The sequence below is a fragment of the Tetrao urogallus genome (assembly GCF_951394365.1).
Source record: "Tetrao urogallus genome assembly, chromosome: 20".
NCBI classification, from domain to species: domain Eukaryota; kingdom Metazoa; phylum Chordata; class Aves; order Galliformes; family Phasianidae; genus Tetrao; species Tetrao urogallus.
This window is the reverse complement of record NC_136833.1, coordinates 9968262-9990549: the sequence shown is the minus strand read 5'-3', so window position 1 is coordinate 9990549 and position 22288 is coordinate 9968262. Positions and strand designations below refer to the sequence as shown.

At 41.2% G+C, this 22288-nt stretch overlaps 1 protein-coding gene across 1 annotated transcript; it reads left to right on the top strand.

Annotated features, from left to right (window-relative positions):
- Nucleotides 1-2127: 2127 nt before the first annotated feature.
- Nucleotides 2128-8164, top strand: XAF1 (XIAP associated factor 1; the record flags this gene model as incomplete). Its single annotated transcript, XM_079545327.1, is given in 4 exon segments — nucleotides 2128-2412; nucleotides 5058-5201; nucleotides 5203-5412; nucleotides 7931-8164. Coding segments are annotated over 4 exon segments (873 nt in total).
- Nucleotides 8165-22288: the final 14124 nt, after the last annotated feature.

Genomic DNA, 22288 nt, shown 5'->3' with positions numbered 1-22288 from the left:
CACAGCATACCCCAGCCCTCCTTGCCTGCTGCAAACCAACCATGCAGCAAAGGCCCTGTAGCTCTTTGACCAAAACATGCTGAGAAAACAGTGGCCGTGGTGACATCAGCCAGGCTGTGACAAAGCATGGAACCCAGGGACACAGACCACTGCAGGTGGAGCCCACCATCTGCAGGGCAGCCCTGCCGACCAGGGGCTGCCCCCTGCCTGCAGTCCCTAGGGTTTGTATTGTGCTGCTGCCTATCCCTCTCTGCTGGCAACCATCCAGACTACAACCTTGTAAGCTGTGATGTCATAGTTATCAGCAAAATATTACTGGGGTGAGTTCACAGGTGGGCTGCCACAATACCTGCAAGCAGGTGCTGATGCTACACCTGTGCTGCTGCCAGCACAGCTACAGAGTGATATGGGGCGATGGGGCCTCAGAGCTGGCTGTGGTTATTACCACTCTAGGCACAGAGAGAAAATGCCGCCCTGTGGCCCTGTTTGCACTGGGCAGGAAGGAGTTATGGAGGTCGCCTGGACCCAGAGGCCTCTCTGTGCAGTTCCGATGAAGAGAGGATCCCACTGCCACTTGGACCTCTAAGACACAAGGCGTGGGTGGGCAGCTTCCCACCTTCCTCCTCAGGGAATTCTGTGTCCCTGGTGGACACCTGCAGTGGGCAGGAGAGGGCAGAGGAGTGTGGGCACTGTGGAGTAGAGGCCAGCTGGTGTCATTCCACCCCCCTGCAGCAGGGCAGGAGAACAGCTTCATCCCCAATTGCATCAGTCAGCTTCAGAGAGCAACCCTGCCTGCTGTATACACCCCATACTGCAATCAAATGTATTTGGAAATGAAGGAAAGAGGTCCCTCACGGTTCCTCTAAGGACCACTAAAGTAATCTGTATGTGGAACTCATGTGGAAAACTCATGCTTGTCTGACACTACTGCAGTTCATTCTTTAAAGCCTTTTTATTTATTTATTTATTTATTTATTTATTTTTACTCTGGGTGGAGTTACTGGAGTTATTGCAACAGATGCTGTCAGTTTTTTTTTTTTTCCTTTGCTCTTAGAAGAAAAGATATCCAGCAGAATAACAAGAAAAATAATGACTGAAGGGACCATATTCTGCAAAAATTGGTAAGAGATCTTTCTCCCTCTTCACCCCTTCAAAGCACGGGGACATGCAGAGGCTTCCAGGATTTTCCTTATGTTATCTGTGTCTCCTGTAATAGAGGGGGGCAGACCATGCCGAACACTGCAGTTGTCTCAGTTTTCCCTCATGACTGATGCTCCCTTATGTTGCTACATTTGTAATTAAGTGAAACGACATCTTTATTGGGGTTAAAACACAAGGCTAAAATCAGCCATGAAAACAGCGTCAACTGATGTATCTCAACTAGTATCTTGGCCACTGGGCATACTATGAGAATGAAGACCGTGAAACACTGCATTTAAAAAGAGATTTAAGGAGATTTAAAACTTAGTGAGGTAGAAGAATAGGATAACCTCAATTTTATTGGGTCACAAAGGAAAACCAGTGCACAATCTTTCACAAAGAGAGCCTAACCATTTTATACTGAAAGATTGTAGGGGATGTTCTGAGTGAAGTTTGTGTAAAACTTCTGATAGATGTCCTTGTAACTTCTTAAAAATTCATTCAGATAGCAAATCCATTTAATTGTTCATCCATCTCGACCATGACAAACTTCAGCTGATGTCTAGGGCTGATTTCATTAGGTCTACTTATCTTCCCTAAGAAAACTACAAGAGTTCACTTTTTTTCCTCTTCCTTGGACTTATTTTGCTCTGGCTGCCCCGGGTGAGGGTGTTGTTATGCTTTGGCTTGGGGCTTGGGAAAGGCTGTTGCTAATTTATGTTGCCTCATCTTGGCCTTTCCATCTGCAATGAGAAACCACCAAATGTGCTGGGTAGACTGTGTCCAGATGTTATGTCAGAGCTTGGAACAAGGACCAAAGCAGAAAACTCAGATTACATCAGCTACTGTGCCTCATATACCTTCTCTAAACAGCAGAGCTGGAAGTGTGCATGTCCTTTCAGGCAACCTTCCTGATTTTATAGGCCAGGAAGGTCTAGCTGCTATATTCCTGTGACCATCACTGACTGTCTTGTGTGAGGCACCAGTATGTCCTGCCATCCTGCCAAAAAGTCCATGGTTCACTCCAGTGTGTACAGGGAGGTGAGCAAGCAGCTATGTGGGTGCTTGGCTGCTGGCCAGGATCAACCCACCACATTGGTTCATTACTCTTCTCTCTTTCCCATTCTGCAATGGGAGCAACGAGATGTGTCTGCTGCCAATTTCTCCCTCCATGAGGCTCACTGCTTGCAGTTTCTCACTCTCTGTTCAGAATGTGATGAACCAGCTGCCAGAAAGAATATGAAAGACCATCAAACAGAAGCACACAAGCAGGTAAGAAATACTCCGTTTTCTTCTTGCAATCAGTATAAAGCTCTGCCAACCTTGAAATACAGTCATATTACAGTGCCCTCTATTAACTACATTTGAATTTCTACAGTTGTTTGAGCAGAAAATCTGTAAGGGTCTGACATGACTCTTCAGGCCTGGTTATAGCATCTTTTGATACTATTGCACAGGCAGGTTAAGAGAATTCAGCTTACACAGTAGTATTCCAGCTCTCCCAGTGAAGCAAATTACGGATCAGGTATGGACACATTTGTCTGTTGCTTGTGAACTAGCCAGAGCACGCAGTACAAAGCTGATGTCTTCTGTTGGCTATTACTCTAGCATTATTTCAACTATGGAACACCAAACAGTGCCTGCTGTAGCATGAATTTAAAAGATCTGAACTGAGGAAGACAGACAATATCTGATGTGATATAAACCTTGTACAAAATTATATCAGTACTCGTTTTTAAACAAAACTGAACAAGCAGAGTGAATTTATCAACTTTACATAATGTGAGGCCACAACATTTTTTATATAACATTAGGAATCCTCTATCTAGAGGTACTACATTGAAGTGTGAATACCCTGGCATGATTTTTAAATTCCATTTCACTAGTTTCATTGTTTTATCAATTCTACTGATTTTATTTGTGTAGCTACACGAGTAGCTCTCGTGGCAAATCTCTAGAAAACTAATATGCTTTGTAAGTTTTAGACTAACTGAATATCAGCCCTACACTTTCAAGTTAAACTTCTGTAAAAGAAGTCAAACACAGACTTTGCATTTCACCTGAGGCTTTTCAGAACTGGGTCCTTGCACAGAGTGACAACTTTCTGCAGAATCATAAGACATATGTTTTCCTCAGAATTACATAAACATAGCTCAGGCTTGAAGAGAAAAAATAATTCACCAATGGCTTCTTGATGATTGGGATAAAAATGACAAAGAGATAATTTCAGCAACTTAACTATATTTTCAGTATATTTAAAATATATGTATATATATATAGTATATATAATATATAAAATATAAATATGTAAGTATAAATATATATACTTTATTTATATATGTAATTGTTTATAATATACATTTATTTATATATTTATATTTGTATATAAGAAAATATCAGCAGCTTAAATATAAGTTGTGTTTACAACATATGAAAGCACAACTATCCTCTTATGCTCCCAGTGATCTGCAGTATATTTCACTTGCAGGTCAGATGTAATTTTTGTTGCCAAAGTATTCAGCAATACTGGTCTGTCTTATTACAATGATGTGAACTTTCAAACCAAGGAAGCATATGCTAATGCAAAATCTATTGAGCCCACTGGTGAGTAAAATTTCTCATTGTTATGGACTGATTCATTTCTGTTAAATGTCAATGAAAATTTTCCTGCCACCTCTACAGTTCTCAGTTATGCAGGCTGAAGGATTCTGTTGTTTAACCAGTTAAAGTGAAGGGGCCGAGTGTTTTTCTCAGAAAGAGTGGTGAGGCACTGGCACAGCTGCCCAGGGAGGTGGGGAGGTCACTGTCCATGCAGATTCACAAGAAACACAGAGATGTGGCACTGAGGGACGCGGCTCAGTGGGCACGGTGGGGCTGCGCTGACGGTTGGACTAGATGATCTTAGTGGTCTTCTCCAACCTTAATGACACTATAATTTTTTTCTATTATGCCAGTTATTGTAAAGCCAGAGTGATTCTACTGATTGCTGGCTCACTGTGTATGTCCTGCTGTGCAACCATTATAATCTGGAAAAGAAAATACTTCTATTGGAAAATAAGTGGAGCTTCCTCTTTACACTTGTTACACAGAGAAAAACTGATTTAGAATTCCCTCTTACTTCATATCTAAAGCCACTGATTTCTTAAAGTTGAGAGCAGCTTTATTAGGCCTAAGCTACTGGATAGAATATGTAAAAACAAAATATTCACAAATCCTGACAGTGGTCCAGAAAATAACAGGAACCGGTTAGTGGTTGGTAAAATACACTATTGGGGGAAAAATCCTTAGTAACAGGGATACACAAAGTCCTGGCCAAGAATTAGCTCAGCTGAAGCAGGATATAACCACCCTGAGCCATAAAACAGGGTGCAGGAGGGGCAAATATCCTTAAGTTTTTGAGAAGGAATGTTGGATTGATTTTGAGCAAAGCCAAAAGCAAAATTAAGTCAGAACTCTAATTCCTTCTTGACAAGTGGAATCAACTTCATGGGTTTCCCTAATACCAGTGACCATAACTGGATGTAAGCAGCCCATCTAGATGATTCGTGTCTGTATTTTGTTTCTCAACTTTATCATTCTGAAGGTGCCAGTGACAATATTTGTCTGAGGTGTAATAAGTCATTCCCAGATGACCAGCACTCCCAGCGTCTGGTAAGTGTATTTGTAACTGAACAAGATAATGATCTTTTCTTAATTTAAGTCAGATTATTTCTTTTAAAGCTGTGTATTAGATAAGAAAATGCAGTGTATCTCGGCTCTTCAAATTATAACTTAATGATACCACATATTCAGCTGCAGCATCACTGTGGCATTTTCTCCACTACTCCTCTCAATCACTCACCACTACTGAAAACCACAGCATACCACACAGTTGGGTGTAATGGAAGTGTTCACCTCATATTGCCTTCTTTCTGCAGAATAATTGCAGTGCAACACCTAATCTGACTGAAGTTCTTGCTGGCCAGTCAACTTCAAAACCCGTCAGTGACTCACCACCATCTTCTTCCTCTCTGGCTCCCTTTTCCCACTCTGTGAGTTCAGCTGCACAGAAAGACATCTCTCCCAAAGGGAAAAAAAAGGGAACATCCATTTACCTCCAAAACCTTGCTCAAACCTCCAAAGAACAAAAAGATGGTTGGTATTCATTCTCCCACAAAAAGCAAACTTTCCACATCACCTCAAGTTCTTAAAGACACTCAGTCTTATGACATGCTGGTGACCTGCGCCCACTGCAACACTCCTCTGCCACTTCCAGCCCTTCAGAAACACAAGGTGAGAAGTGATGCACTGAACTCAACTTACTACATGCTTAAACAAAGAGCTGTGCCCACAGAGGTGCTACTTATCCCCAGACTACCTGGGGTCTCATTACCTATTTGGGATTCCATAGCTACTTGAGCATAGGTACTCCCATTCTGTAAACCGCAAATTCCATGTGCGACAAGATCCAGTGTCTATAATCTGCCTGACTGTTAAAGAAATGGTAGCCATGATTCAAGCTGTTGATTTTAAGCTCAAATCCTGGAAAGTCTTCATCACAGTTATTATTTTCTGAAGACAGATATAGTTTCTATTAAACAAATACTGTGATTGTATTTCAGCTGTATCAGAGATGGAGCTCTAGGTAATTTACCATTCTAATGAAAGGGCCTAATTGTCTCACTACTAAATATGATTGTGAGTGGAATATAATGTTTAATTCTTCAACATTTGTTGTTTTGTTATTGTTGTGGGTTTTTGGTTTTGGTTTTTTTTTAAGCTCAAATGCCTACATTTTATATTTTGAAAAATGTTAAGATGAACCAAAAACCATGCAGTGAAAAAAAAGGTACTGTAGAATTTCAGAAACCTAGAATAAGATTCACCACTCTGAATTATTCTGCACTGGGCTAATAAGTACAATTTTGCAGAGGAAGTGCATCTGTAGGAGCTAATACTCAGAATATCACTAAGCTCTTTGGATTCCAACACATAGTGGGTTCCCATGAGGTTCTCGGAGTGACTCAACAGGTAGTTTTATTAATAATGTAATAAAAAAGGCTAGGTTTTCATGTTAGTATTAAGAGGAAGCCTAGTTCAAGTCAAGGGAAGGAAAAAAAATATAGGTTTCTCCACAATTTTTCTTTTTCTTATTTTTCAAAAGCAAGAAAGAGAGTGTTTCACAGATTCTTGGAGTTAAGTTTGGTAAGGATCTCCAGAGATCATCAGGTCCAATGCTCCTGCTCAGTAGGGATTCCTAGAGGAGGTTACCCAGGACCATGTCCAGACAGCTTAAAAAGATCTACAAGGGGGGAGACTCCATTACCTTTCTGTGAGAGCTACTTTCCAGAAACCTACTAAAAAAATCCATGACTGTTTGCACTTAAATAATAATATATTCTTCAAGAAATTCATTAAGCAAGCACTGCTTCAGAGCCAGTATGTTTACAATCTCTTGCCTCACACCTGCACATACACATTGTGCTTCTCGAATTATGCTACTCTGAACAGGGCAGTACCTTCCCTACTGTAAGCAGAGATCAGCACAAAGATTTCACAGAACACACATTCTGTCCAAGGCCAGTCTGTCTATCCAGTACTGTGTGAAATCTTAGAGAATTGTTTCAGAAAACAGGAAGAAAAAGTGATTTTTTTTCTCCACAATAAAAATTGCATCTTCAGTAGAACTATATTGAGATAGATATATAGAAAGAATTGATATAGTTATCTTGGATAATACTTCCAGCTGAGCTTGAACTGATTTATAGGTAGTGAGCCTCTTTCTTCACTGTATCCCAAATAGGGTGTGAATCATATCACTTCTCTTTGCTAACATTCCTGTCTGAGTTTCAGTTTCTAAGCAGTATCATTTACTTTCAGTCCAATTAATTAAATGAGTAAATGTAGTTTTTCTCAGCCTGTCCTTTTCTGCTTGGTTCAATAAACGAGCTTTTACTTCTTTGTCTAAAACTTTCCTCTTCTGCTGAATGAAAGAAAGTACCAAAGTGAGAAATAGCGAGTTTGTCTGGTTTTGAATTACAGGACCCAAATCTTGAATTGAAAGTAATCCATGATTGTTACATGGATTATTTGACTTGCACTGTGTTTCTTTATGTTGCTCTACTGAGAAATGACGTATAGACAAAAGGGCAACAAAACTGAAACTCTAAAAAACCTTTTAACTCTGCTTCATTTTGCAGAAGACTCCCTCTAGGGTACTCATGATTAAATCTGGAAATAGAGAAACATTTTCAGACTGAAACTTCACCTCAGCTTTAGCAAAAGGCACCAAAGGTCCAGTAACTTTATCAACAAAGAATAAAAGTGACTTGCTACTACAGATCAAGAGCAAAGGGTGACTCTGATTTTAATTCCTTATCAAAAGAGGCTTATAACAGGTTTCACCAAAAACTCTAGTAGTGATGAGGGCTCAGTGGCTGTTGTCATTTCAAATATTCCCGAGAAAGCTTGCCTTAGGAACTTTTTCTGCATCAGCAGGGAGAGCCGTTTATTTAAAAATGTGTCTTCTGAGGGAGGGGAAGAAATAAGGAATTAAGAAAAGAAAGAAAAGGAACGAATGAAAAGGAAAGAAAAGAAAGGAAGAAGAAGAAGAACAACAACAACAACAACAACCTGAGGGGACAGCAAGCAGAGCAAGCAGCTCACACGTCTGAGTGTCACCAGTTGCAGAGCGCGGTGCTGTGGGCTGTCCTGCGCAGGGCAGCCACAGGTCACACCTTGCGCAGACAGTAACCAAAAGTACCACAAAACCGGCGTTAGAGCAACATTGTTACTACCATTATTTTGGAAGGGTGGCGTGGAAGAAAGCCCGGTTTACTCTTCGGGCGGCAGCTCCCGCCAAGCCCCAGCAGGATCGGAGCAGGGCGTGCTGCAGTGCCGCCATGCGGCTCGCGCCGGTATTGGCACGCGCCCACCGCCTCGTGGCGGCACGAGACGCTGGCCCTGGGGAGAGAGCGGCCAGGCACTGCCGCGCAGCGCGCCTCCTGCGCTCAGCCTCAGCGAGCACTTTCTCATTTACTCTTAGGCTGTATAGCTTTTGGTACTCTTATCACGCCCAAAGTCTTGCCATGACGTGCTGTGGGGAGAAAGTCCTTGTGTGCAAATCTGAGTGCCAGCTGCTAGCACTTTGTCTCAGCAAAAAGAGAGCCACTTGTGAACAACCAGAACGGACGAGCCAAATGAAAGTATGTCTTGTGGATGTGGACAGCGTGACTCAAAGGTAAGGATGGGAAGCAGCTTCCCTTTTTCTCTCGGTTTCAAAATTCCCTGGATTTGCAATCCAGTGTGCCAGATGGGAATGGCTGCGGTCACAAGGTGGCAGCAGAGCACCGATGAGCTCTTTGCTGTCCAACAGGCGCAGTCCGTTGGAGCTCGGTTTGGCCTGGCAGGAAGAGCTTGAACACAAACCGGTGAGACCCTGACAACGGGCACGTTCACTTAGCTTAGCAATTAGGTGTTCGGCTTTTTCTTATTTTCAGTGTCTTTAAAAACTAATAAATTGTATTTGCAATCAGGAAACGATTGCCAGACTAACAGTACAATTCTGAGAAAGAAAATGGAGCTTAGCCTCACCGGGACAGAAGAATATGGCATCGTGTTCCTGAAATACTGCTGGGTGTTTCAAATACACTGGTTTTAGGGATTCAGCTTGGAGCTTAAGGAACGTTTTTATGCCTAGGAATTGTAAGGAGGAAGTTCTTTTCTGTATGAACTGGCCTCTCAAAATGCATTTTTAGAGAACAATCTTTCATCACACTGAAAGCTTTAATACCAATCTATGAGATACCAGGGTAAAGCCCAGTTTGTATCTGTCCATTACCTACGTGTTGTATGCTGGTGGCCTTCCCTCCACTACATTGTATATATCTTGATTTTACACGAAGGCTGATCTTGTTTGAAGACAGGAGTTTTGTGTGTACGAAAAAGAGCAAAGCCAGATGGTATATCTTACTCCCAGATACTGTTGTGATTTGAAAGAAGTGTCATAGGAAGCAGATGGCACTAAATGAAGAAAATAACTTGACAATATATACAGCAGAGAGCTGATGGGGATAAATCTGATTATCTCTTTTTGGGTTTGCCCACTGCTGTTTCACAGTGGTTCTGTTGCAAGGGCTTAAGTGGGATCTCTACTTATTACTCTCTCCTGTGAGATGTGGATTTTCAACAGTCCACAAGTAAAAGTGATCCATTAAAAGCCAACACAAGGCCCCCAGACTACTACAGAGTATGTTTAGAGAAAAAACAAACAGCGTATTTTTACAAACCATACCCTATTATTTAACTTTCATAGTTACTCATGCTTGACAGCTTTTCACTAGCAATACTGCATCTGAGTTTGAGATCCCAACACAAGAGGGCCATGGATTATGTATTAGTGCAGGTCCAGAGGATGGCCACAAAAAGGATTAGAACAGCCTTCCAGTACCAAGGGGGGTCTACAGGAAAGAAGGAGACCAAGTCTTTATCAGGGAGTGTAGTGATAGCACACTCTGAAAGAGGGTAGATTTAGGTTAGACATTAGGAAGAAATTCTTCTCTGTGAGGGTAGCGAGGCCCTGGAACAAACTACCCAAAGAATCCGTGAACAGCCCTGGAGGTTTCAAGTCCAGGCTGGGGGGGGGGGGGGGGGGGGGCTGCCCAATCTGGTGGGTGGTGGAAAAAATGTTGTAGAATTACATGTAAATAGTAGGGGAGCTTGAGTGTTCAATAAATTTGGTGATTGCCAGTGACTTCAGAGCTATGAAATTTCTTCGATTTCAGAAAGGCACATCTCCCAAAGTTTGCAGACAGAGGTGCTGTCTTTGCCTGGTTATGTAGAGGAGCAGTGCAGCTTCTTCAGTCAGTTCTCATTATCAGCTATCAAGAGCAATTTTGTTGCATGAAAGACAGCAGAATATGTTAAAAGGATAGCAATCTTATACATAGGTACCCATCCTTGCGTGCTATGCCATTTCATTCTTGAAGATTTGCTGGCAGGTTCCTTCCTGTATTTAACATAAACTACTTAATGCAGTCCCCTTACAAGGCTTCGGTAGGGAACAGGTGGATAAACATGTCAGTCAGTCAGGCCAGCAGCTTGATTTTAAAATAAAAATTCGGTAATATTTTTTCCGCCTTTGTGAAAAGATGACATTTCATTTTTATACCACAAAGTAGTGACTGATGATTGTGAAGGCTTTGCAGACCCATGGAGATATTGCAAAGATGTTCAAAGTGACTGTTGAGAAGTTGCAGTCCATGGGTATGAGAGAGGCACAGGGTGGAAGAAGTTTTCAGGGGCATCCAGTGGATGCCTCACAGGTCATTTGGTGAGTTGGCTGCTCTATTAGCAGGAAGCACCTCTGAAACTGTTGTTCCCAAGCACTTGCCGATGCTGATATCTTCATCCTCTTGGTAAAGGAGAGACTCCATGGGGCTGAATGGCCACCCTAATACCCTGGCCATCAGACCTCAAAGAGATTGTAAATTGTGCAGAACTGAGCTTTGGTATTTGTGGTACCATGACACTGGAAGACAAATTTCGACTCTTTTGAAAGTTGTGCAGTTATTATTCAGTCATTTGTGTGCGTGTGTGTAAATATTTATACTGAAAAAAGATCATAATCTGTGTTGGGCATACTGGTCATTCAGATGGGAGATAAGACTTTTCTAGAGGCCACTCTGCTGCTAGCAGGTTGCTAGTTAAAGGGCCAATTACATAAATGGGCTATGTGTTTTTTAGGAGAGACATGTCAGCTTTACCGTTCCACTTGACCATGAACTGTTGAGACTTTGGACTTTGTGCAAGTTAGTTTTGCAGCCTGTTCCCCCTTCCTCCAAGTCAATACCAGCAGGATGCTTCCAAATGCTTAATGATAGCACTGTTCTGTAAATTTGCTTTTTCATTACTAATACTAATTTTTGGGCTTTATCTTCCACTTTGTGTCCCAAATATTTTTCTCTTTATGACACCGTAATAATTAACTTATAAGTTCAGAAATGGCAGACAATGCTGATTACGGAGATTACCTCTGTGAGCAAGCTCCCTGAAATAACCTCCAAGGAAGGTGTAAGGAACCTTACATTTGATAATTAATTATGCAAGCCTTCCTTTAACGTATCTTTAGCTAATCAGAACAAAAGAAGATAATTGTCTTTGTTAATTACCATGAAAATTTTCATTATTAATGTTGTAATTATGCATATTAAGTGTGTCTACTGTACTCATGGCCTGAATAACTTCAGGCAGTATTATTTTCCTTCCATTGTCACTAAAACAAAGCACTAATGAAAATAGAATGCCTGAAATTAGAGGCACTGCTGTTTCATTTCAGGATACATTATTCTTCATGTGAACTTAAGTTATTTGGCTGTTTTAGGAAGCCAGATCGGTGTGAGACTAGTAATTATGGGCTCAAATTCTGGCATGTAAAATGTGCAAGTGTCTTGCCCCTCTGCAAAACCAAATGATCCACTGGACCACTAATGTAATGGAAACTAGTCTATTGCCCAAGCCTGGCATATATGTGGTGAAAAGTATACCTTTACATCAAAGGTATAACTAAATTGACCTATCAGTGAGCAAAAATCTTCCTAAGGTGTCTTCAAGGCTCATTACTGCTTATTTGAGCTGAAATATGAGTTCATTTCAGACAGCTTGTAGAACCAGCTTCTACTTGCTATTACTACAGTCACAACAGGTATTTCCCCTGTTACTTTTCCTTTCCTTTTCATCTTACTGTCACATGGGATGTATTACTTTTGATACTTATCAAATAGCATCAAATAAAACAAATAACATCATAATAAAACAAGCTATAACAGAAGGATGCTGTAACAGGTTACTGGATTTCACAAAGACTTATAGCTATGCTGAGGAAAATTACCCACAGATCCAAACTTTGAGAGCTCACACTTGTTTCTTTCCTGTAATGCCCAGAGACGAAACACCTTAAATCAATAGAGTTCCTTGTAATCTGCAAGCCAATGCAAATAAATGAATTATACATCAGTGTTTGTTACTCAAGAGCGTCAGTTTTCCCCAGCAGTTTAATGAGAGAACAGTCAGGACTTAAGCCCAATTATATGTGCACCTAAAATTTTGACCGAAATATGGCACTTTTTGTTTACTACTGATTTAGGTACACTTTCTTAGAAACTACCTAATGTAAAACATTTGACAGGAACTAGCTTTTCACACCTTTTGATGATGAGTGTGGCAGAGAATTTCATTTGAGGGTATTTGCCAGTTGTTCGTGATGCAAAAGAAATCCAGGACTGATTCTTTCCTGAGCTGTGAGCTTGTCTGGGGTAGAGCTTCAGTTCACTCAGAGGACGCAGTAGCTTCAAATTGTGTCTTTGTATTTTCTTTTAGTAGCAAGGGACTCAAAAGAATTTAGTTACATGTAATAATTAAGTATAGATCTGCTCCTAAGCTAGAAGTTACTTGACACAGTTTAGCTTGGCCAAAAATACAATTTTGAACAATTGTACTTAGGTGATAGGTTTCAATTTGTGTTTTCTTCTTAGCCTGTTGTGTGGTATCACTGATGATATATCAGTGAGCGATGCACTGGCTTACAGAAAATAAGCCAGAAAAAAAAAAAAAAGCAAATTCTAGTGCCATTCTTGGTTTTCTGTTTCATTAAGAAGCCACGACTTTTTTTTTTTTTTTTCTCTTTTGTTTCTGAGCCCAAACCAGCTCCATTTCTGTTTTCTGACATTTTCTACAATCCAAACCCAAACAGTTGTCACGTCTGAATTCTGAATTTGAAGCTCAGAGTATGGTAAAATGGCTTGAATCTCCATAAGGTTGTTTTGAGGTACAATTTTTAAGTTTGCCCCAGCTCTCCAGATGTTAAAACCAGAGAGAGAGAGACAGGAAAAGAGGAAGAAAGGGAGAAACTGCTAGAAACACAAGAGATCATGTTGGTCCTCAATTTCAGAACCTGACCTAAGCGACTCAGTCACTGCAGGACAACCTGTTTTGTAGATACTTGCAAGTACAGCTGCCATCCTACTCTGTACACACAGACAATTTCAATGTCATGCAATTAGAAATTACAGCTATGACGCCACTTCAGCTTTGTAGTCTGCCCTTTTAATTTTTATCTGTTGCTATGGTAGCAACAAATGACTGCAATCACTGATGTTTATATTGCAATTCAAGTTGCATCAATAAAGATCTTAGAAACTACACAATACAAATTTGACTTAACAGTAACTGATTTTGTTGTTATATGTAACGAATTGTTCACAATAATCAGGATTCATCACAATCTTTTGTAGCTGAAGCATTTAGAAAATTCTTCTAACTAACAGGTTATCAAACAATTACTTACTTTTTGATACACACTTACCCAGTGCTTTTCACATAGATGGACAATAATTCTTTTGCACTGTTTATCCTTGGAAACAATTGTTTTAATAGCCTTTCTAGTGTTGAAATACTTAGTATTCTTTTTTTTTTTTTTTACCTTGTACTAATCATAATAGTATTTTAGATCTAAAATACTACATATTTAAAAGAGAATTCAGTACTCTCTCCCACGCTTTGCTTGTCTTGTCTATTTGATTGTAAGGGCTTTTTGAATAACAACTGCCCTATTGCATGCAAAGGCTTACATAATGGGAAATCTATGAGCTGCAACACTAATAAATTATAACGTAGATTTCTGGGTTTGAGTAACACCTGTTAAGCTTTGAAGAAGTTGAGATCAACAGTGAAAAGAGGAAATGAGTGCAGGAACCTGCCCAGTGCTGTTCAGAGCAATGAGCAGCTTGAGCTGCGGAGCCAATCGCTCCATTTGCCTGCACTCACCACTGACATAGTGCTACCTACAAGTTCCATTTGGGGCTCTCAACACCACCATTTTGAAGGCAGTTTAGCCAAGACTATATAGACATAGTATGGAAACTACACTCCTGATGTCTTGGGTCTTTCTGCTATTGAATTCAGCTGGGAGAGGGCTGTCATTCTCACTTCACCAGCTGCTAGATAGGGGGAGGCAGAAGGTGTGTGGCCACGTGTGGGGCTCAGGTCTCTTCTGCACAGCCTGCAGATGGAGCGCTGCCTCCTGCGCCCATCCATGATGGTGTTCTGGGGAAGAGAGTAGAGCTTGCAGGGTGCAAATTTTGTGTTCTGTGTGGGTGAGCTCTAGTGCCTGCTCTTCCTCTGTAGGCAGACCTGTGGCTGCCAGCTCTCTCTGGATGTCTGATGCCCCCAGATAATGGGGGCACCTGGCTAATGTCTGCTCTGAGAACTGTGAAGAGGGGCGATGTCGAAGCTCATCTGTTGGGTGGTGCCTCTTACAGAAAGTTGAATCTAGTCAATCAAAATAGGAGGCCAGTAAGGCAATTTGCTGTTTAACTGACCCAATGCACATTGGTTACATTGAAGAAAAAAAAACCAAAGCATTTCCTAGTGACTAAGTCTCATTAAAAAAGCAAATTTCCAATCAATTACAATGCAATTTAGCTGCTAAGTGTTTAATTATTAAAAAAAAGAAAAAAAGAAAAAGAAAAAAAGAAAGCTATTTTGTTCTCTGTTCCCATATTTATGAGCTGTGCTTTAAAATCTCATCTTCGGATTAGCCGTTTGGAGGAATATTACTGATCAATTGATGCATTTGTAATAATGTTAAGATTTTCAATTCAATATATCGTGTTCATTGAAGGAAATAGTTTGCACGGAAGCTTTCAAAACAGAGATTCATTGATTTCTAAAAAGATTGGATCTTTATTGTTATTTTCATGCACTATAAAAATTGTATTATCTTACATAGCTTTTGTTAAAGGAACATTATTTCTATCTGTTTTTAATCTTGTGCAATATTTATACTCCTGGAAGCATACCCTGGAAATAGAGCAAAGCTCATCTGGTAAAGAAGACTTGGCTTCTAAAGAAACTGAAGCAGTTTAAAGTCATAAGTGATTTATAGCAGCTGGGAATCTGGCGCCTGGTTGTGCCTCCCTGTCTCAGTAAGCACCACAGTGAAGGATGTGCTATGGCTCAATTCTAGGAAAGGAAGGCATTACAGCAGCAGTGCTGCCACGTCTTGTAATTCTTGCAACACTCGGTGTTTCTTCTTGGAGCCCGTTGTTATGTGAGACTTCTGTAATTCCTTTTCCTGATGCAGTTTCAAATCATTGTAGTTTAAAGGAAATCTCAAAAACATTCTTTTTCAGTCCTCGACAGTGGGTGAAAATTACAGACTGCAAACCTATTCCTTCTTCACACCGTGTGATTTTTAATCCCACTGGGGATAGATCCTGTCTGAAAGGTGAACCCTCGGCACTGTGCTGCGGTGCAGGCGGATGGTGTCAGCGCGGCTGTCAGAGATGGCAGCGCTCCGCTGCTGGGCCTCAGCCTCACAAGGGCCCACCCTGATGGATTTGTAGCATTTGCTTTTTCTCCAGTTGAAATAAATCTACATAATTATTGAAATGATATGCCTTTGAACATGCCTATTACTTCTTTGTAAATAGTTCCGAGTGCTCAGACATTCTCAGCTTTTTATGGTTTTGGAGACTACCCCTGATCTTTTTCAGAAGACCTCTGAGACTGCAGCAATAAGTGCACTTCCAACCCATTATTCCACATTTTCCCACTAGTCAACATGTGGTGTGTTAGGACTGAATAAAAGTGTTCTGATCATTGACTGTTGTGGGGGTGGTATGTCCCCCTGTCGTGCCTGTTCGAAGAAGTTGTGCGGAGCGTTGCATTCAGCTGCAGGTAACCTCTCTGCTCAAAGAAAGCAGCCAAGGACACATATGGCGAAGGTAGCGGTCCGCAGCGCCTTGCCTGTGCATGCTGCTGCAGCAGGAGCAAGCTGGGGCAGCATGGCCTGGTGGCACTTGTGGGAGATGTGCAGAAAAGCACCTGGTGGGATTCAATACTGCTTGTGTAGCTCAGGACGGGAGATAGGAGATGTCTTTTTTTTGTTTGTGTGGTTATTATTTATTTCCAGTATGTCTAAGTCTGGAAGGTTCTGCTTATAAGCACAACAGTATGGCGCATACAATTATTTATTGATTTAGCTCAAACGATTAATGATTCAGCTTTAACAGGTTTGCTTTATTGCTGTACAAAAATGGTATTGAAGGAACTAAAATGGCTTGATTGCTCTGCAGGTCAGGTGAGACTTGGCACACTTGCATATGGTGCAATGCAATCATGGGGGAGAATGCCACGCGCTGCAGCTGAGGTCCCTGAGAAACCCGAGGGCTGATGCAGTGCTTTGAGCAAGTGGAGGGGGATACATGCACCCATCTTTCAAAGCAGAACTCTATCAGCAAGTTTCTGAAACTCATTTGCTGAGGTTTAAATATTGACTGGAGAAACAGAATGCCTTTTGTCACTATCGCATGAAAGATTTTACATTTCAGTATGAGTCATCCTACATGTGTGAGTGGGAGAGTCCAGTGCTTACCACAGAGATCAGGCATTTGCAAGATCAAAGATGTAGTGATGGGAGTGTTAGCTTTTCAAGCTGAAAAAGACAACTGTGTGTGCTAATTCAGTTCAATAGCACTATGCCTGTTTTTAAGTGAGAGCAGGACTGTGGTTTTTAGCTGACTCTGGCTCAGGTGAACTCTTCCTCCCCATCATGAAGCCTCTGCCTGCTAATGGTGTGTCCACAGCTAACCCAGACAGGCAGCAATTGCTGCCCTCCCAGAGTATGGGTGGGATGAGTGTCACGCTTGGTGCTTGTTGGTTTTTCTGCATTCCCCCTGTGCAGGGTGCAGCCTTCAGGATACATGCCATGCTCCCCAGGTACCTTAAAGGCACTTTCTGGTTTTATTCCTCTGTTCCTGAGGGAGTGGCAACAAACTTAGATGATAAAATTATTCCATCAAATGGATTTTAGCTGTGAAGTGAGACTTCTATTTCTGCTCCAGAAAGAAATCTTGTACTCATAAAACAGCCTATCTATTTAAATTATAGAGCTAGGAATGGAAATGGTTTGTTCCCTACTACTAACTGCCTATTTAAATAAAAGAAGGTTGATGAATAATTCAAATAAACATTTTTCAATAATTGATAAACTTTGTAATAAAGATTGAAGCATAACCCATTACAATCTTAAAGCGCCTTTATGTTCCATAGTGGCTGATTCTGCTGGGGAAAGGGCTGCTTCTATTTTTCTTTGTTTTTCCAGCTGACCTAGCAGGAAGCAGAGATTAGAGATTTGGCACCTGGCTCTGTTAGAAGTGAAAGTGTGACTCACAGAGGCTTGGGGATTCACACCATCTTTGCAGAACTGCTGTGAGGGCTGGGCACTTAGGACCTCTGCGCTGGCCCAGTTTCCCTCTGAAGTTTGCAAAAATAATCCCATATGTAAGATATTATTTCTGGATAATTGAATGAAAGAGTGTAGAAGGCAGAGATGTTTTTTGGTTCTGAGGATGAGGTCTCACAGAAGTCCTGGCATGCATGGTAAGGCTGGCCCTGGTAGCTCAGCATCAGCTGCACGGCTCTGCAGGCCCAATCACTGCATTGCAGCTAATCTCTCTGTTAGCTCTAGGAAAAATCGAGGCATATCCAGCTAAAAATGTGAGGTCAATATGCGTGTTTTAAAACATGTCAGTTCTCCTGCAGATGTTTCCATTCAAAATGAAAGTAGCTTTTAATTGCTCTGGAGGATGACAGTTTTGAATGAGAGCCTTCAAACAATGGTCTTGTGATCTTGTCATTTTCAGGATTTTTGTTTGTGTCTGGCTTCCTGGATGGCCCAATGTACAGGCAGTGCTTTAGGGTCTCTTAGGGTGAATTTGTTGTCAAGAGGCATGGCAATAAGAAGATGCTTTGCTAGATTCAAGCTGCATTTTCACACATGAGAATAACCCTACAGTCTAATGGCATGCTGGTGCATCCTCAAGTTGGAGGACTTAGGGCATCTCCAGCTGTCTGTATCACACCAAGTGAAGCTGACTCCATTTAGCTCTTGTGAGAGAGAACCAGTGTGTGATAAATCCCAAACAACACAACTCAGCAGAAATCGCCCACCTCTCCAAGGGAGTAGGCACAGATGTTGGTTTTTTTTTATGTCTAAGCAAACCAAGGGGCTGCATAACAGCTCTGGAGCTAATGAGAGACCCTGGGAGCAGAGCTGCTGGCATAATTCAGATTGGCTCTGCAGTTGCAAAAAAAAAATCTCTTCTGATTTAGACTAGTGGCAAATCAGATTCTCTTGGACAGTTTGTACAGGATACTTCAAAAGTTCTGAGAATATGCAAGGCAACTTTGTTTTAAGGATTAGTACACTTATTTTAGACAGTGTAAGACTTGCCTCCGGTGGGACAGATGTGTTTAACTGACAACAGAACCATCTCTGTAGCCATGAGATTTTATTACAAAGCAATAAGTTAACACAAAATAGGAAATTAGTAGTTGATATGAACCATCTTTATGAAAAAGATTCTGTCAATATGCATTTAAAACCAGCCCAAGCAAATTTCTTGCCACCATGAGCACTAGTATGATACAAACAGTAGATTTCACTCTGCTTTTTAGTTTCTCTTGAAATGTGCAACTTGCAACATAGCAGGGTATAATTATAAAGCTTTATTGCTTTATCGCTATACATGAAGACAAACTTGGCAATCAATCAGCACAGCAGGGATGCAGAAGGCTGAAGGTATCATTGCAGCATAGTCACAGCAGGGAAGCTGCTGATCAGGGCAGCGGGGAAGCTCTGCTGGACAAAGCAGCATCTCTGGGGCATCTTACAGATGTCAATATCTCAAGGCTCAGAGCTGCATTGCTGTGGTGCTCCAAGGAGCCAGCCCTTTCCACCCAGCAGTGTGATGCTACCCAGAGAGAAATGATTATCCTGGTACAGAAAATCTGCTGCAAGATTCACAGATGCTGTGATGCAGAGATTGAGCTGTCACTGTCAGCAGAAGACAGGAAGTCTTACAAGTAGCATTTCAAGGGTGCTGCAGCTGTATAAGAAAAAAAAAAAGCGAGTCACACATGCTAATGAATATCTGCAAATTGATTGTGTACCATAATGAGGCTGTGATGACTGTAGTTTTCTGTGACACTGCCTGCCCTCATGGGAGTTCTGATGAAGCATTCTGCGAGCCACCCCACAAACCTGCTGTGTGCATGGGGAGGGTGGCTTGCCAGTGGGAGTACATGCCATGTTACCGTCCCTGTCCTATCAGTGCAAGAGCTGCATGCTTTCAAGAAGCTAGCCATGATTTACAAAGAGATCTTTATGATGTTGTGCCTGTTCATTTCAGAGATGTGCTCTCTTTTTCATCTAGAAGGATGAGAGCAGTTGAAATACCTTGGCTCCAGTTTGCTAAAAGTGGGTGCTGAGGAGCATTTCTCCATGCGCTTCTGCACATTTTCTTTACATGATTTGATCAAAACAGGGTTTCCTATGCAGGATACAAAAGCTTTACATTTTCTAGTCTCCATCTGCCTTTCAGTAGTAATAATAGGTAACTTACCTTTTTGGATTTCAAATGAGGTGGGAATTTGCCTACTGTCATGAAAGTGTTTGCAGACTAGTTTTATTTCCATTCAACTGTGAAATACCCAACAGCTTGAGCAGAGTGGTTCTGACAGGCTTTCTGGGAAAGAGGATATGGAGCTGGAAGAGGCTGCCTGATTAACATTTGGTGATTGTAGCTTCAGAGTGGTTTACACAAAAATATATCAGGAATGTGAAACTGATAGCTGTGAGAATGAACAGTGCTTAGTCTGTATTAATAACTACATTAATATGTGCTGATCTGATATGTATCCAGAGAAATAATCTGTTATGCTGTTAGATGCCAATAGTAAAACGTTGTGCTTCCTAATTGCAATATGCAAACATGTTCTGTTTCTCACAGTTAAGGGAATCTTTCCATTCTAAAACTGTCTCTGCAGTACCTGTTGTCATTGTATTGAAAACATGCTCTGTGAGGATGCATAAGCAATTCACCTTGATGATAAACTGGTTTTCAAATTTGAAGTCATTGTTACAACAGAAAATGGAGGTGAAGAGCTCATGAAAATGCAGAAGGCAGGGAAGACAAGGCAGTGCAAGTTGGAGGCTCACAATGCAGCTTGAGTTGTTCCTTTGTAGTTTACTGATTTCATTGCAACAAAGATTAATAGTCTCAGGGTTACTGACAGTGTCCTGTGTTTTAAAAGCTTCCATATATCCTTGTGAATTGAAATGATGACTTTTTTTCCCCAAAACAATCAGTTATTAACTGAAATTTCATTGAGATTTCTGCTCAAGTGAGTAATGCAGGAAATACTATTCATGATAGTTGCATAGCTAATTTACATTTTCAAAAACACAATTATTTTATACATAGCTTAAGATGACTTTGAGAAATTTGATCATCTTTGTGCTATCAATTCAGGGAAGAGAGGAGCCATTTGTTTATGAAAATCATAATAAATAAACATACAAAACCTAGATTTATGGCTTAATATTGTAACTGGGTTTTGCTAAAGAAAAAAATGTCTTTTGAAACTGTGAACTTACAGTTATTTGTATACACAAAGAAGGTGTGGTCTGTTGTAGAAGGCTCATAAACTGCCTGTCAGCCTATATATGTACAAACTGCATTCAGTGCCAGCCTTAGTGGGGAGACACACAACTTAGCAAAACCCAGTGCAAAAGACATAAAATTTGTAAGGCTTCTGAGTGCATCTGATGCATGCATCCTCTGAAGTAGGGGTCCTGCTGAGGCCACTGAATTTGGGGGAAACTGTGCTACAAAGACAAGTGCCTGTACAAAGGACCCTCTGCCTTTTGGGGCCCTGGCTTGGATGTTCATGCTTATCTGGGGGAGCAGATGGTCAGCCAAGGTAAAGCCTGCCTGTGATCAGAGAAGGATTGTTTTCAGTAAACTGGGATGGGAGCAGAGGAGATGTAAAGATTGGGGTAACTGAGTGGGAGATGGTCTTACAAGGAAATAGCATTACTCTCATCAGTTATAGCCAAGTAAACTCAATTATTTATCCATTTAACTGTAGGAGGTATCAAGAGGAAAGATACCTCTTGAACTGGCAGGAAATATTTAATTGCTTAAATCTCTACATAATTGTAATGAAAACATTTTATCGAACTGTCTTTTCGAATAATGGATTATTTTCTCACTTAAGTAAAGCATATGTTATTTGGAACAGTAGTACCTAGGCATGTTTCTGATCCACCATCAGAACAGAAAAACAAAATTCCCGAAGATTAATATTTGCTTCTTAGGCACTAGTCTTATGAGGGGCAGCTGAGGGAAACTAAGATTGTCTAGTCTGGAGAAAAGGAGGGTCAGGGCTTTCTACAACAATCTGAAAGGAGGTTGTGGTAAGGTGGAGGTTGGCCCTTTTTCCTGCATAGCTAGAGGTAGGGCAGAGCAAATGGCCTCAAGTCATGCCAGGAGAGGTTCAGGTTGGATATGAGGAAAAACTTCTCTTCTGAAAGAGTGGTCAGGTGCTGGAATGGGCTGCCCAAGGAGGTGGCAGAGTTATCATCCCTGGAGGTGTTCAAGGAATGTTTAGATGTTCTAAGGGACATAATTTAGTGAGAAAATACTGGTGGTAGGTGGACAGTTGGACAGGATGGTCTTGGAGGTCTTTTCCAACGTTGGTGATTCCATCATTTATCAGCGATTAATGACGTAATGAATGTATTACATCTGTCATCTTACTGGAACAGGCATTTAAAAGACTTAGATAAAGAGATGGTACTGATTGAAAACAGCTGAAAAATGGAAACAACTTTTAAGAGGTCCTCTTTTAAAATCAACCTTGAAACAAAAACTTTCAAATCAGCATGGGTCTGGCAATGTGTCAGGAGAGCGCAGGTGATCATCATCACAGTTGAAAAAAACCTTTCAGTTTCTTGACTACAAGGAGTGCCCAATTGGCATGCCCTAAAGGACAGTAGGGTTTGGTCCTCCTCTTTGGAATTCCTGGCACACCTTGCCAGGGTTGTGTCTGAGGAGCTCCCTGTGCAAGGGCAGACCCCTGCGAGGTGCAGCTGTTGAGCACCCACCTGTCCTGAGCACCTGCTGGGGAAACAGAGGTCCTCAGAGGAGGGAAGAGTCAGCAGAAAGACATTGAAAACATCCTTTAAAGCTGGGAGGGGTGGAATCTGCCCAGAACTAACCCCTGCATAACTTTATAACCTTCCTTAATAGCTGAACAAAGGCTA